Source organism: Phalaenopsis equestris, unplaced genomic scaffold (assembly GCF_001263595.1).
Source record: "Phalaenopsis equestris unplaced genomic scaffold, ASM126359v1 Scaffold000425, whole genome shotgun sequence".
Classification (NCBI taxonomy): domain Eukaryota; kingdom Viridiplantae; phylum Streptophyta; class Magnoliopsida; order Asparagales; family Orchidaceae; genus Phalaenopsis; species Phalaenopsis equestris.
In genome coordinates, this window is record NW_018164866.1 from 113,891 (window position 1) to 130,120 (window position 16,230).

General features: G+C 34.7%; 1 protein-coding gene across 1 annotated transcript in view; it reads right to left on the reverse strand.

Annotated features, from left to right (window-relative positions):
• The window catches only part of LOC110027352 (exosome complex component RRP43), a 30,469-nt gene extending 15,347 nt beyond the window's left edge, over positions 1 to 15,122 (reverse strand). The window contains exons 1-6 of the mRNA XM_020728738.1: positions 14,862 to 15,122; positions 14,720 to 14,769; positions 14,570 to 14,639; positions 14,353 to 14,458; positions 3,641 to 3,707; positions 3,426 to 3,501 (exon numbers count right to left, since the gene is read on the reverse strand). Coding sequence (XP_020584397.1) covers positions 3,426 to 3,501; positions 3,641 to 3,707; positions 14,353 to 14,458; positions 14,570 to 14,639; positions 14,720 to 14,769; positions 14,862 to 15,030 — 538 coding nt within the window. The 5' untranslated portion in view covers positions 15,031 to 15,122. The remainder of the gene's footprint in view (positions 1 to 3,425; positions 3,502 to 3,640; positions 3,708 to 14,352; positions 14,459 to 14,569; positions 14,640 to 14,719; positions 14,770 to 14,861) is intronic.
• Positions 15,123 to 16,230: the final 1,108 nt, after the last annotated feature.

The window sequence follows — 16,230 nt, forward strand, 5'->3', positions numbered from 1 at the left end:
CCCCCCCCCCAAATGAATACTCATGCATCTAAATTGCAATAAAATAATGAAATAAAGAAACAGTATGCATTCTAATCAATCACAGAAAACCAGCACAAACTTTGTCTGATTGTTTATATGATCAAAATAATTATTCTGAAAGTCTTGAAGTATCTAATTATATATTACAATATTTTATCTTACTAATATTTTTTATATAAACACCCATCTCAATAGTACCTTCGAAAGTTGTATCAATTAAGTTCAAGTCAATCTTAATATCATTTTTCAATTTACATCCACAAGTACTTTAGTTTCCTCAACTAATATTATAAAAAAGAAAATTTTCACCAGTCAAGCAGCATGCAAACAAACTATATAAATCGTTTTATTTTCATTCTATGTATCAGTCTAGACCTTTCTATAATTAAATTTATATACAATATATGATATGCAAGTAAATAATAACATGCAATTCATATCATTTGTTTCAATATAATTACTATATTTCATAACAAAGAAAAATAATAAGAAAACTTGCAATATTGTTAACTAGATAACAATCATTAATGTGTTAGAATTAGAAAAACAATAATATCACCATATTTAAAACATGAGTACTCATCTCAGTCCTTATTACGTAAACACTATGACTCGATCTTGTCCTTACTTTTCACCGTATAATTATAGATTTCTATAAGTTAATTAAATGTTAGAATGAAAGCATTTATAATTTATAACTATTTTAAATGTTCAGTTTTTTATTTATCTAACTCTACTTGCAAATGTTCTTTTAAACCTAAAAGTTGAATTTAAATTTTTATTTTATCTTGATAATTTTTACGCTTAACATTATAAATCATTTATTTTAATTTAGTTGATAGGAAATGATGTGTTTTATTTATAACAAAATATTTCAATTTACAATTATAAATTATTAACATGTTCCTAATTAAATATCCATTTTACTTGCTTTCTCCACTTATTATTATCTTTTATTTATTAAATAATATTCATTTAATAAAGTTCATAATTTTCAATTAAATTCCAACATAATAAAATGTCCCAATATCACTTTCATGATCTATCTTTCATTAAATCATAACATGGCATACAAAAATAAATCAAATCAAGTATAAATTTAGCTCGCAAGCCCCATCTTGGTCTCATGCTCAATCACCTGATTGTAAAACCTTGTCGTCCTCGCATGCAATCACGCTAGATCGTTCACAGTCTCCAACTCTCCTTCCCCTTATTGCTTCTCTCAATTTGTCCCCTTCTCCACACCAGCTCGCATGCTTAATCTTGCTCTCCTTCTCAAAATGCCCTAGATCACACTTGATTGTTATCTTTTCCAACCAAGGCTCGCACGACACTTCTCCTACTTGCTTGTGGTCACTCTTGTTCGCTAACTTCGCCTCCCTTCTCCACTTGCATGTTTCTTCACACTCGGTTTCCTCTTCATCTCCCTCACATGGCCTATCATTCACTCATCTCTACTTAATATCACATGTTCGGTCTTTGTTCCACTCTCTTCATCTTTCTCCTCTTGACTCGCTTAAAGACAGTGAACTGATTTCTCATCTTTGTCTTGATGCCACGAATTTGCTAGTGTCGGTACCACTTACTAGGCATTATAGATCAAGGATTGGAAAATTGATTACTCTAGTGTCATTGAATTTGCAATGATTTACCCTGAAATGTAGTCCATTAAAAATCTAATCCAACAATAAGGGAGAGATCGTTCTGAAAATCTTAGCTTGGCCATATGGCTTGTTGAGAATAGAGATTTGATTTCAATTGATTCTAGACTTAGCAAACAAATCAAGAAGGCGACCCAACTATGCAACTCATTACAATGTCTTTGAGATGCCCAAAAACCAAACAAAACATTTTGTTTTGTGCCTAAGCTAGGTCGTTTCAGCTAACTCCGCCCTTGGACCAAGTAAAATGGTAAAAAAAAAAAGATCTAATCCAGCCCTATCAAAATGTCTGCATGCAAGAACTTGTTGAAATGGACGTGTTTTCGAAAACTGAGCTTTAGAAAGTATGATCCCCAAATTTATGTTCTAATAATCTAGACTCGAAGTGTTTTTGCAAGACCGTGGAAAAGTGTCGGTATAATCAGCTAAGAATTAGGCCAATAAATAAGTGGAAGTCAAAGATAAAACCATTGCTTGAAGATCAAATCATTTTAAACCCTAATTTGGTTTAAAAATGTCTTCTTTCTTTGTTGAGCAATTTTTTTTTTCGTTGAAAATTGCCTATGTTTTAAATTCAACAATAGTTGTTTTGCTTGAGCGAGGAACTACCATGAACTTCATGAGAATTTGTATGAACTTAAGAGAATAAAAATGATTAAAATCACATCCATCTTCCATGATGAAATTAATTTCTCAAAGATATCATAAAAATTTTATAAAACTCTGTCATCCAAATAGATGGAATTAAATTCTTAACAATTCCTTCAAGAAGAAATCATTATCTAATCGGCATCTTTGAGGAGAGATAGCAAAACTTATCTGTCAGAAATTCAACATTATATTTTCATGGTTTTGAGTTTTGTTATTTTGGACCTAACTAAAAGATCTAACCAATATTACATGGGGAGAAAGTTGAATATTTTTAAAAAGATTGAACCTTATGGCAAATGAGACGCTCAACTTAACATGAAGTTATCTTTAGGGGTTGTCTGGCAAAGATAGTTATTAAGATTTAGTAAATTTCGTAAATCCGGATTTACTAAATTCTATAAATCCAACATAACAATTTGGCAAGTAGAACAAACCGAATGGCTCTTCCTCCAAATTCCGTAAATGACGTAAATCCACAGATTCGTGCGATTCAGTAAATCCGGGATTTACGGCCGAAATCCGTGAAATCTGGATTTATCAAATCCACGGCTTTATTTTGTCCAAAATGACCGTCTGGCAAGATTTAGCCTACATCCAGGTTAAATCCTAGTGTAAATCTGTTGCCAGACAACCCCTTAACGCTCTCTTTTTTTCCATCGATCGTCTTAATAACTAGGCGAGTTTTAAGACCCAACCAGATAAATTTTGAGAAAAAAACTCTATCTTTAGGGATCAATGCACAAGAGTGGGCAAACTGCCGTAGCAAGGGCTTACACCCTTAACAAAGATTCACATGAAGAAGTAATAAAGAGAGTTGAGTTTTAAGCCTGAAGAGAGACAATCAGGTGATAGCATTTGATTTGAAGTTTAAGTTTTGGTCACCCACACCCAATCAAAGACTAAACCGGAAAGATTCGAATAGATGTGAAACACGAAACAAGAAATGCTTCAAACATATTTTAAATGATGTAAAAAATATTATTCAATAAAGGAGGATTACAACAGATTCTGAGTAGTGTGCATTAACTGTTCACGTGTGGTACAAAAAAACACAATAGATAACTTCCAGCATAATTAAAAAAAAAAACTTACAGTGAGAAAAAGCTGCTGTTGCTGAGAGCAATGCAGCATCAAAAAGAGAGCCATCAGCATTAAGACAATAAATGTCCTGCAATTCACAGTAATCAGCGGGTTGATAGTTAAAAACAGATGTATAACTTTAGACTGCAAATCAATTAAAGAAACCATTAATAGGCAGGATGAAGTGTCATGAAGTCACTCTCAAAAGAAGGGGGCGTGAAAAGTACCAAGTAGGCCATCCAAGCCGCCTTTCCGCTTATTAAAGAGAGCTCTTTCAAGTTTAACATGCCAGAACTGTAGTAGAAATAAAAAATATATATACCATAAATTTTCATCATTGCACGGTCATCAGAACAGATAATACTTGCATATGTGATGAAAAAGATTGACTTAATGTTAAATTGGCACTAAAACCAATGTAAAATGTTCAAATCTTTCAAAAAAGTGTACTAGGAAACCTTGGATGAGGATCACATATTATCATGCTTCTAAACTAACAATGAAATATATGAATATTAGATATGTCAAAGATGTTAATCCTCGACAGAAACAAAATACAATTTTACGGTTTAGCAAGTTTTTTATGGATCTGCCCAAATAAATGTCTTTGAATATAGAAACCAAAATAGTATAAAGCATAAATGATGTCCCGTATTTCTTGAAAAAATAAGTCCATCCGTACCCAGGGATCTGGAAGCACCAATTGAGAAAAAAACCATTCTGCTTTCATCCAACAAAAAAGGGGACAATGTTTACAGTAGTCAGCCACAAACTTGGAAGATGGTCAATTATTACTAAAGAGCCTTTTGCGGTAAGAAAAGAAAACAATAACAATATTAGCTTGAATCAGAAATAACAAAAACAAATTGACTGTAGCTCCATCTCTAATATTTAGAGAAAGTGCTATAATCTTTTGACATTTCTACCCTTCTCAGACTTGCTTTTTTCTACTTGGAGACATCGAAAAATCAGCAAGGATTTCATAGAGCTTTGGGACATTATTCTTCGTAGCTTTCCATAATATCATCTGGAAATGAAGGAATGCTAGCTATTTTTCAAGCAGGAAAGTTCATTTAATTTGATATCATCAATCTTGTTCTTTAATCAATAAAGCAAAAGTCAAGTTCTATTTCTTCAACAAAATTATAGAGGAGAATCACTTTACTACTACTCATGCGTTTTATGCATGCTCTACTCTACCATTCTATTTATTTTGCTTATTTGAATGTTTCTCCTTTTCATCCTCTAGCTGTTTTGTAATACCCCCTAAATTTAATGAGAAAGGTTGAAGGTAGTTTTTAGAGATCGAACTATGAGTAAGGGTGAACAACCAATTGAGCAAGGTTTGGTTTAAAAGGAAAGGTGAATCAGCAAAAATATCATAATTGCCACTAATGCTAAATTTCATATGTATAGATAGAAACTTTTCTTATTCATTTTAGAAATAAACATTCAATCAAGTCAATTGCAAGGAATCAAGTGCATCAAAATGTTTGGAAAGTTTTCAAGAACGTCTATGATTTAGTTTGCTTATCATTTGCACATGATATGCACTCAATCTGCTTATTTGTACCGAATAGTTTCATAAAACCTTATTATATTGGTATTTAGCAAGGATCCAGTGTGTTTATACAAACTTTGCCTTTTAATACTAGTAAGGGACCACCGGTACCATTTTATTGATACAACTCTGGTACTAGACGAGGAGAACTTCAAGCCTCTAATCCTTGTTTCTGTGGGTGGAGTTTATATGGGTCGGAGTATCCGTTTGTTTATACCACAGAAGTTTCTAATGGTAGCCTCTCTCTCTCTCTCTCTCTCTCTCTCTCTCTCTCTCTCTATATATATATATATATATATATATAACCTTATGCATAGACTTTTATAATTTTTATAATGAATCATAATATTATAAGTAAATAATGAAATGAGAGCATATGAGATTTTTAAGGAATTACCAGATCAAAGTGTAAAAAATAAAAAAGAATTCAATAAAACTCCATAAGCAAGTATAATATCCATCTAATAGGTGAATATATCCATGGGAGCTCTCTACTGTGGTGCCTATCTTGTAGCTTTGTGAATATTTGAGAATAATGATAATTTTTTTCTCATTCTACCCTCCTATAAAATAAGATATCGAATATCCATCCACTTGAGCATCAATAGATGGCAAACTAGCAACTAACTCGAAGAGTAATCAAAATCTGCAACAACACTATCTCTTTCAATAGAAGTGGAAAGAGAAACTAACTCAGCTGGACAATTTTCATAATGCTCTTAGGATGAGGTTGCCATATCCTCTTGAGAGCTTGGTATAGCTAAGAGAGGTACTAAAGGCTCAGCTTGCATGATTCCATCATGTATATGTTCCAAATTTTATGTGCAAGTCTGAATTGAAAGGCATGGAATTGCATCCGTCATAAGTGATGATACATTTGGTTATCTGCACGCTTCCAATGAACATAAGTACCAGGGTTAATAATAGATGATTTCCTCAGCTATGGGTGAAATTTGAAGCAATTAGAATATATGTGCCCAAAATTTGGCAAGATTTGCAATATGACAATAAAAAAACATTCAAATACAACCTTCTGGCAATATCAACAAGATGGGACTCAAATCTAAATATCCCTATCAAATGGAATAATGACATTCATCTCAACTAGAACACTTGTCACAAAAAGCCAAGAAAAACGAGCAGTAACAGCATATACATATAAGGATTTACAAAAATAGATCCTAAAGAAAACAATACATATTAATAAAAGTAGTGTAACTGAAGCCCAAAAAAATTCAAACCGAAGTGATAGGAAATTCCATGGATAAGCTAAAATGAGAAGACTAATTTAACCATTGGTTCTTGTAAAAATAGTTTAAAACAATATGCTCTAAGACTTTGACCGATAGTCTGATAATAATATGGCGAGGATTAAGAAGTACAATAGAATATTCACCAACAAACTACAAGTCAGATAAAAATAAGCACCTAGCCTCAAGGCTAGAGCACTCTATCGAGAACTTGCCCTGAATAAAAAAGAGTAGCTAGCTCAAAAACCTCAAGATCAGAAAAAATAAGAGTTGTTTTACCTTGAAATAAGGAGGAATGTTTGTGACAAGAAAAGTATGTCACTTAACAAAAACACAATGGGAATCGAGTAGGTGAAGCCCAATAAGAATCAAAAGCCTTCGGTCCCCCAACAATATTGGTGAAGGATTGAGAAGCACCATAAGAAAAATAAACAGTATGCATAGGTGCCCAAAGAGTAGGGAAAAAAACCCAGGAGAAACTTCTGGCACAATAATCAATGGAGGAGACTTTAAAAACAAAAGAGCCACTAAGGCAGGAGATGGCCAACAAAATGATGGATCAGTCAAAACCCTAAAAGCAACCAATGTGAGAAAGATAAGATCCATTGAAAAGCCAGACACAACAGAGGAGAAGGATTGAAACTGGAGTTTGAAATAGTAATCTTAGCACCATCATGAGTCAAAAGAAGAGAACCAAAAGAACACTGAAGAAAAAATGAATAGAAAAATCCTTAAAGGCCAGGAGCATTTGGAGAAGGCAACAGTACTGTTCAAGCTATAGAAGTGACCGAGAATGACATCCCTGCCCAAGCACTAGTGAGATAAAAGCCGAATGTCGATGCAAGTTAAGCACTAGCAAAAGAGAATGGATGGACTAAATGAAATTAGTGCCAGAAACAACGCGGGTGCTTGCCCAATTACAGTTAAACACAACCAGTGAGCTTGAGACATGGGTACCAACACAAACAGGGGACAAAGGCAAACAGCATAGATGATTGTTAAAGCAAAGTGTTAGGCAAAAAAAAGGTGCTGAGGGGACTTATAAATGGAAAGAGACCTAAGCATTCCGTTTATTGAATTATTATTGATGTTGTGATGAGTTCAAAGATTTAGTTTTAATATTTTTCAATGCATTTATTTTGAAAATATAAAGTAAAATAACTACTATGTATTGAATTTACTTTAAGTTGTTTGGTTGGATGAAAAGTCCATATGAAACAACTATTTTGTTTATTTAATTGGATGTCAATTTTTTATTTTGATGACAACATTGGGTTGTCTATTTATTCGGTTTGGTGAGCTCACACAATATCAATTTATTTCACATAGGTTAAAAAAATTGTGTTGCTTACCAAAAGATAAATTAAAAACAAGTATCTTAATTATCTCAAATATGACATCTTCAAGGATTTCTAACCGAAAAATATAATTTTGCTCCTACATAAAATAATAAATTAAGGAATATTTTAAAAACGAAATATATTATCAAGAAATTACTTGATTATGTAGCGACACACTTCTTTCACAAATATGAAAGCAGAGCAAAGAATCTTTTCCAACATCCTTCTTCTATGGCAATCAAACATATTTCACCATAATCAACAATGTTAAGCCCTTTCGAACCACCCTTATCACCATCAAAATGTTGAACAGCCATTTAACATATTCCAAGAATGTCGAACAGCATTCCTTCTAAAGCCTTTTAGATTGTTTTGCGGTCATATGCATGGGTGCAAGTAGAAAGGATAGGAAAATTTTAGATATCCGATTGATTGGGTCAAATTTAGCTTGTAGATAATAAAAATGTTTTGGGGTATTTATACATTAAAAATTCTTTATATTCATTCTACTTTGCTCCGATAATTCAAGAACTAAAATACATCTAATTTTGTTCATTTTATTCTTATTTTCTTGAAAACAAACAGCCCCTCAATGAAAAAGTTGTGTAACTATTATTTTGGCTTCATAGTTTTCTTATCATAAGAATTTCATAGTTCAATGTCATGAAGATATCAATGTATAAAAGTTAAGGATTCAATATTTTTGTAAATTGAGAGTTATGTCTGTCAATTTACTATTATTTTTTATTACTTCATTATATACCCGGCCTCATTGATCCTTATTGTTTAATTGATGAACCAAATAAAGTCATATAAGGGCACCAAGGATCAGGCAACTTGACACTAAGGGTTCGTTTGGGGCCGCGTTTTTCTTGCGGTGCGGCCCCAAACCGCGAAGCTGAGCTCCTCTTTGCCATTTGGATATCGTGTTCGCGGCCACTCACCGTTGAAATAGGCGGAACGCGGGCCGTGGGATCAACCCTGTGGCCTCGCGTTATCTAGCGACTTTTACCTCCTTTGCCCGCCAAGGACCTCACTGGCGGTGTGTCCTCCACCACCGATCGATCATCGGAGAAGCTCCACTTCGCCGACGGCGGGAGCTGCCAGCTGAAGGTACTTGGAAAGACAAGACAACTGGTTCGCAAGGTTTAGGGCGTTCAAGGAAAGTGAGAGCGGATCTTGAAAGAGGGAAAACCTCTGCGCAAAGCCGAAGGAGGAATGATTTCGGAACCTGCGCCAATCTCCTCTCCCAGCTGAAGGTACTTTCTCTCATTTTGGAAAACTTCAACTCTACGCCTGTTTCATTTTTTCTACGATATAAGGGGTTCTTGAACCAATGGATAATTAGACCAGACTATTGTGGAAGGTTTAATATTCTAGTGATAGAGCATCCATAGGCTTTGGATGGATTTGTTTCGAGGAAGTGTTGTGTGAATCGCTAGCAAAGCTCATGTAGTTCTAAGTTTACTGCTGTTAAGATACTCACGAGTGCAGTGACGGATGGTTTATTTCTTTTCCGGCCAGTTTAGACATCGTTCTGCCAACATGAATAGCTAGTCGTATAGCTTTATCGATTTGTGCACTCCTTTACATCTTTTAAGATTTTTGAAAAATTAACCATTGGTTCCTACATATTTCATGATAAGGATATTCATCAATAAAGGCTTTGAAGGACTCTCAGTCCAGGTTACAAATATTCGATTAACCTTTCTTCAAAGATGATATGAATCAGCACTATGTTTTGATGAACATAAAAAAATACATTTTCATTGCGATTAAAAATTTTATCGGGACCTGAGATACATGTTATGAGTCTGAGTTGTGATTAGAGACTTCCTATTTGAGGTCGCGTCGGACTCATGGCTACGGTCGACATGTTTACAGATGCCCCCAGAGGCTCGCAGAATAGTGTCTTCTTTCAATGGGCTGACGGTCAGGGTGATTCCACTGTCAAAAGTGATCGCGAATTAATACCATCATTGAGAGAGTTTAGGATGAGACATGCATCATTTTCATGTTAAAAATAATATCATCCTTATTTGACTTGTAATTTTATTAGTTTTTATTATTTTATTAGGACTTTTGGTACTCACTGTTAAGTGAGTGGAGCATCTGAACTTTTCTTATGATTTGAAATGAATTTATGCTTCTGAAGTATCAAATATGCGGTTGTCACGTTTCTGTTTTAAACAGTTTTACTAATTGGAGGCAGAATGGTCATTTTTCCAAAAACAGTTGTCCCGCAGTTTCCAAAAACAGTTGTCCCGCCAAAAACAGTTGTCCCGCAGTTGTTTTCACACAGCTGCAACAAACAGACAGTCAGCTTCCCCGCAGCAGCTTTTTGGGGCAACGCAGAAGCAGCTATCCCAAACATTAAGGGTCTATTTGGAACAGTTTTCGGTTTGCTTTGTTTTTCAGACGGCCACCACATTTTTGTTTGGGGAACTGATTTCTTATTATTTTTAGAAATTTCTGTGATAGAAAGTTATTTTTTTAATATAAGTTATTAAAGTATGATGGTTGTCAAAACTATAGTCTGGCCTTTTAAAAATAAAATAATTTTTTAATATGCACTGCGGCTTTTTGAAAAACAATTCATTCTGCAACAGTTTCATAATTATTTCTTCAAACAACTGCAGCTACCCCAAATAGACCCTAAGGAATGCATAATCACCAATATAGTGTGCTCATCCCAAAATTGAAACTGTTAATGTTAGGCAAAGAGCCTAACGTTTCATATAAGCACTAAATCGAAGCAAATGCAGTTAACCATAAAGTAATTACGAAGAAATCAAGCACATAATGAGAAGACCAAAATTTTCATGATTAATCTAAAATAAGCCTACTTCCATTAGAGAAGCTTTCTTTTTATCTTATTTTTTCTAACAATTTCTCCTCTTAGACTCTGTTTGGCGCAGATGTGGCTTCTCAACTTTTCAGCTGCAGCTACGCTGCCCCAGAAAGCTGCAAGCAGCTGCGGGAAAGCTAGTTGTCTGTTTGGTGCAGCTGTGTGAAACCAGCTGTCAGACAGTTGTTTATAAAAAAAAGATCATATTGCTCATGTTTGGTAAAACTGTTTAAAAGAAGAGTATAACAATCATTTTTTTGAAACTTCATTAAGCCCTCAAAGAGTTAACAACTTCTGTTTAGGAATAAGAACAGATATACTAATCTTATGTATTTACATATCTAACACATAAACTTTGAAGTTTTACAAATATTTGCATATTATTTTAGAGGTCTTACGAAAGAATTGACTTACGAAAGTTAGAGGTCTTACGAAAGAATTGAGTCGCATAAAATTAATGAAGTTAAATGTAGTGTTTGATATGTAAATATGTTAAATTAATTATGGTTAGGGAAAAAAATTGAAGTGTTATATATGTAATGTATAATGAAACCGATCATCGTCGTCAGGTGATATAAAAGCAAAGCATTTATGATTATTGAATCAGAATGAAATAAACATTTTAAATAATGAAATTGAAATGTAAAAAAGGACACCAAGCAATTTATGTGGTTCGGTCAAACTGACCTACATCCATGAGGAAGCAAGTGAACATCTTTATTATGGCAATGAAGAAGAAAATACATAGCTTCGAATAAAAAATTACTCCTTCCAATAACCAATTGATGGAAGGAGTTAAAAAAAATGTTGTGGCATTTGCAAACAGCTCACCCAATTTTGCCACATACACATTAACAAAAGAAAAAATAATCAACACTGCATTAACAGTACAACTGGAAGAGGAAGAGGGAGTTCAGCCACAACTTCTTTGAAGTACATGTTTGAGTAACTGGCATACATCTATCTCACAATTCATGAAGTATCCAACTAGCATGTATCAGTATTTTGATCACTTTGGCTACAGATTGCAATAATGTTTTAGCAAAAGTAATACAGATGAATTGAAGCACAATCTAAGAACAAAAGGAATATAGTGGCTCAGCATCAATTGAAGCCTAGATCACCATCGAAGCCTTTTATTGCAAGTCCTCGTGGGATTATTCTGCATGCTAAGATTCAACGCCATAAACACTTCCGTTTCAAAAAAATGTAACGAAAATATTATAAATAAATTTGCAAAGATAAAGCAAGACAATCAAATTGTAAAAATTCAACTCGTATCTCTTACATGTTGTCATTCCAATTATGTTCTTAAATGAGAAACGAGAAGGATTATCTCATTGCGTTGAAGTTATAACATGATAAATTTAAGAAAGTTTTACATACATACAACTCAATTTCTATGAATTTACAAATCTAACACTTGATATATAAATACAAAGGAATTGGGTTGTAGCCCTTCCTACTGAACTGGGAGTTACATGAGTGGTTTGTCATTTCAAAAAATATAACGTTGCATATTTGTGAGAGGTTGAAGTGAATGTCCTTCAAGAAAGGATTAATGGTATTCAAAGTAACAGGGATCTCAATTAATTTATTAACATCGACAAAGCATCAAAAGATAACCATAGAACTCATCAAGATCTCAACAGAGTGAGGCTGCTAATTAAAATTTTCAATTTTAGGTTAACAAACACCCAAGTTTCATAAACAATTAATCTATTCATTGTCCCTTGCTACTTGCATCAATGTCTCTTACATTATTTTTTCAATCTTTGATCACGTAACTCCTTAGATTGTTTATCACAAACCACAATTTAATTACAAATTAAAAGATGCCTTTCTGTGGAAGATAGAGAGATTCAACATGAAAAATAGTATTACAAGAGCTAGAATCAGCTTTGTTTGATAGATCTTATGATGAATTTTTAAATCCATGTTTCAGGGGTTAATGGCAAACATAACCTAAAGAGGAACTCTCATAATTTTGAAAATAAAACTAAAATAAGACAGACATTATTTCAGTAGGACTCTCTTGAATCCTTGCGCTCTGATTTCTCAAAGAACTCCAACAATGAGTGTTGGGGATACGAAAACAACCAAGGAGCACTACAGCAAAATATGAAGAAAAAATTAGCAGGAGAAATACCGATCAGGAGTACCGGCTTCGATCGGGAGTTCACAAATTGGCGACGATGGAAGAGGAGCAGCGGCGTAGCGAGGGAAAAAGCAGGCAGAGGAGCTATGAGAGGCTTCACGACGATTACGGAAGCAGCGACGTAGGGGCTTCGCTGGGCAGAAAATTCCCTCCGCACGGTTTCGGTAACGAGGGTGTTGCGGCTTCGAGCAGGGAAATGGGGGAAATAATAATCGCGAACGCGGGGCCGCGGGGTCAATTCTGTGGCCCGCGTTCCGCCTACTTTCGCGGCTGCTCGCCACAAACGTTGTGTGAAAGCGAAAATGAAAATACGGGTGTCGCGGTTTGGGGCCGCGCCGCTCAAAAAAAGAGGCCCAAAACGGACCATTAATCTCCTTCATTTCTCTATTTTATCATCTTAAACATCATAGACAAACCTTCATTCTCATGTTCAAACTTGGCAATATGCAAGCAAAGCCAACCTCACAGATAAAAATCAGAGAACACAACCCAATGCACTATCCTATTTATAAGATGATTTCAAATCCAAAAAAGGTTTAAACTTTGATTTAGCAAAACAATAAATGCACTAAAACTCTTCATATAAGAAATTGAAACTCCTCAAATTGCAGAATGATGGGTTCTCCTTAGCTAAGAAGAAAGCTAGCTGCTTTAATTGTAGTAGGAAAATGACAGTTCTAGAGACTGAAAAGAATGTGAAAAGTCTGGATTGGGCAATATAAACAAAATATCGCCTAGCAGGGAATGTATGATGACATATAGTGATTGTAATTAAGTTTTGATAGTAACTAATGATATAGGGAGAAGTCATGGATCATTTGACAGCTCTTCTATTGGGCAGAGAGACTAAAAATTGACAATAATCATCCAATCTTCATACAAATTCTTGAAAAGTGGACTTAGTTGGTTCTCCGGATTTTAGTGCTACTCAATATCATATTCACACAGTCATGGCTTCAGCAGGTCGAATACGTAAAATCATGACTTTTGCTAAGAGTGATTTATGATTTGATTTCAATGCAATATTCAAAAGTGAAAGAATCAGCCATCTCTTGCTCATCCAAAATTCTTCCAGAGTTGACTGAAGCTTAAAGCAAAAAAATTCCAAGCAAAAGTTGGAAATTTCTAGTTGGAAACTAAAGATGTAGAATTATAAACACAAGCCAAGGTACAGTCATTCAGTATTTACCCTTCAGAGCTCTCAGACTTGGCATCCTTTGTAATGCTATGTGGTTGTTGGCGTTTTTTTAGATGAAAGTCAAGGATTACCCTCACAGACAAGAACAAACTACTTTGTAAGTGCTACAATTAAAAAATGAAACAATGAGGAAGTGTACCTACACTAGAGCATCATCTGTGTGCATTTCCAGCAGAAGTATGTTCTTCACTAATTCAATTTTGTGGTTTCACTTTGTTATTGCCGTCAATTCAGGTATACTTATCCATGGGAGGATAACATTTCCTTCAAGGAATTGTTGGGTTTCAATTACATTTAAGCTCAAACAAATCACTATAATTACATTTTCTTTTAATTTGCAGCAGTTTCGAAGAGGAAGTAGACCAAAGACGCAGTTACTTTAAATTAAACAAACCAGAATAAGATTACATTATCTGCACTTCATTACTTAGGAAATAGACATGTGCAGTTTCATGAAGCAAGAAATTGATCTACTAGGAGTCCACAAACTATAAAGAACAAAGTTGAACGCATACAATCATGTCTTCCCAATAAAAAAATTGCAGTTAAATTGTAGCAAAGTAGTTAAGGAGCAAGAAGAGAACCTCATTATGACATCAGAAAGCTGCTTGGCAATAACAGGAGCAAGCTCTGCCAGCCTCCCTGGTCTAACAACAGGAGAACAAATAGGCGGCATTTGAAAATCAACAGCTGGACAACACGCATGCATAATACAAAGTTAACTTTTCAAAAAAAAAACCTTCTATAAAAAAACTATGTAAAAAAAGGAACAGAAGCATAAGGCGATAAACAAACACCAACCTACGCTTCCCTCATCAGGAGAGCCAATACAAGGAGTCATAACTTCCAGTTTAATAGCTGCCAGCATGGTCTGCATTTTAGAAGCATTTCATCAAACACCCGTTGAGCATGAAGTTGCACATACAATTTCAAGGCTAAAGCAAAGCTCACAGTATCTCCGATTTTTACTAAAGCAGATCCATCGGCTGAAGTTACGGGTCCTGATGGAGAAAAATATCTCGCGAATGAAATGATTTAGATAGAGAGAGTTGGTTGGAGATGGAGAACTTAAGGGGTTGGCGGGAAATCGAACCGAGGGCGATGGTGGTATCTCTAGCGCGGCCAAGAGCTCGGCTATCTGGGCGTACGGACTCTGCAAGATGGCGCTCGTAATACTGGAGGGGAAAGAGGAGGCGGTAGGCCTCCACCTCTATCTCGGCCGCGAGGCCAGACTCCGGCTTAAGGCCTTCGGTTGGCGTCATCTCGTCGGCGGAAGGAGGGACTGAACATTTGAACTGTGGACGGCGCTAGGGGTTAGGCAAGGCCTGAAAAAATATAAGGTTTATTTCATTAAATGCATTTTACATGCTCGTTTAAATTTTCGTACTTAGGGTATTTCAAGTTTTTCAAGGGTTTTTATGACAAGTTTAGCATGAAAGCCCCTCTTATTTTTATAATTTAATTGGTTAAGACCCAAAAACATGAGGGCATTCTGAGTTTTTGTATCAAGTTGCAAAATATAGTAGTTAAACATAATAGGTAATCCACTAGTGAACATTGAAGAAGCACTTGGTTGATATCACCATTGATTAAGAGACTATTTAATTTGTTAAAAAGTAATGTAGTGTAAAATAAATACAATGCAGAGGTAATGAATTATATTTAAATTATTTTAGTTGTTTGGTTTGGTTTAAAATAAATAAACAAATTTATTTGTTTTGGTTGGTTCGAATTAAATTGAATTTAGTATAATTCAAAGTAATATGTATATTGGCGGGAGTTGTGGTGATCGGTAGGATTAAGCAACGATGGTGGTTGATGGTAGTTGTCATCAACAGATGTCGGCGGTGGCGGGAGCTGTTAAAGGCAGCAGGCGATCGGTGGCTGGCAGTTGAGGTGGTCGGCAATAGCTGAGGGTCGCGATAACCGATGGGTGGGCGGTGCTAACGTTGGTTGGTGGTGGTGGCTAGGGCTATCAAAAATCAAAGTGACTTATATTTTTGTGAACAGCTTGTGTTCAGCTCGTTTAAATAGCTCATATTTGATTTGTTCGCTAAGCAAATGGTCGAACAAGAATAATTTTTTTAGTGTTTGATATATAAACAAGTCAAACACGCAAAGATTTTTTTTTTCGTGTTTGGCACGTTTTGGCTCGAAAAAATTAAATTATATATTTTAACTAACTATAACGTACAAAGATTTATAATCAATAAATATTATTATTTAAAAAGTTGAATAAAATATATTAAATTCTATTTAAATGAATATTTTAATATATAATAAGATTTAAATATCTATTTGCCTTTAACATCCTATGATTGTATGACTAGGGCTGTCAAAAAGACTCTTTGTTCGCAAACAGTCAGTTTTCGACTCACTAAGCACATTAGACAAACACGAGTAATTTTTTTTTTTTTTTGCGTTTGATATATAAACGAGTCGGACATTAACAGAGGTGTTTG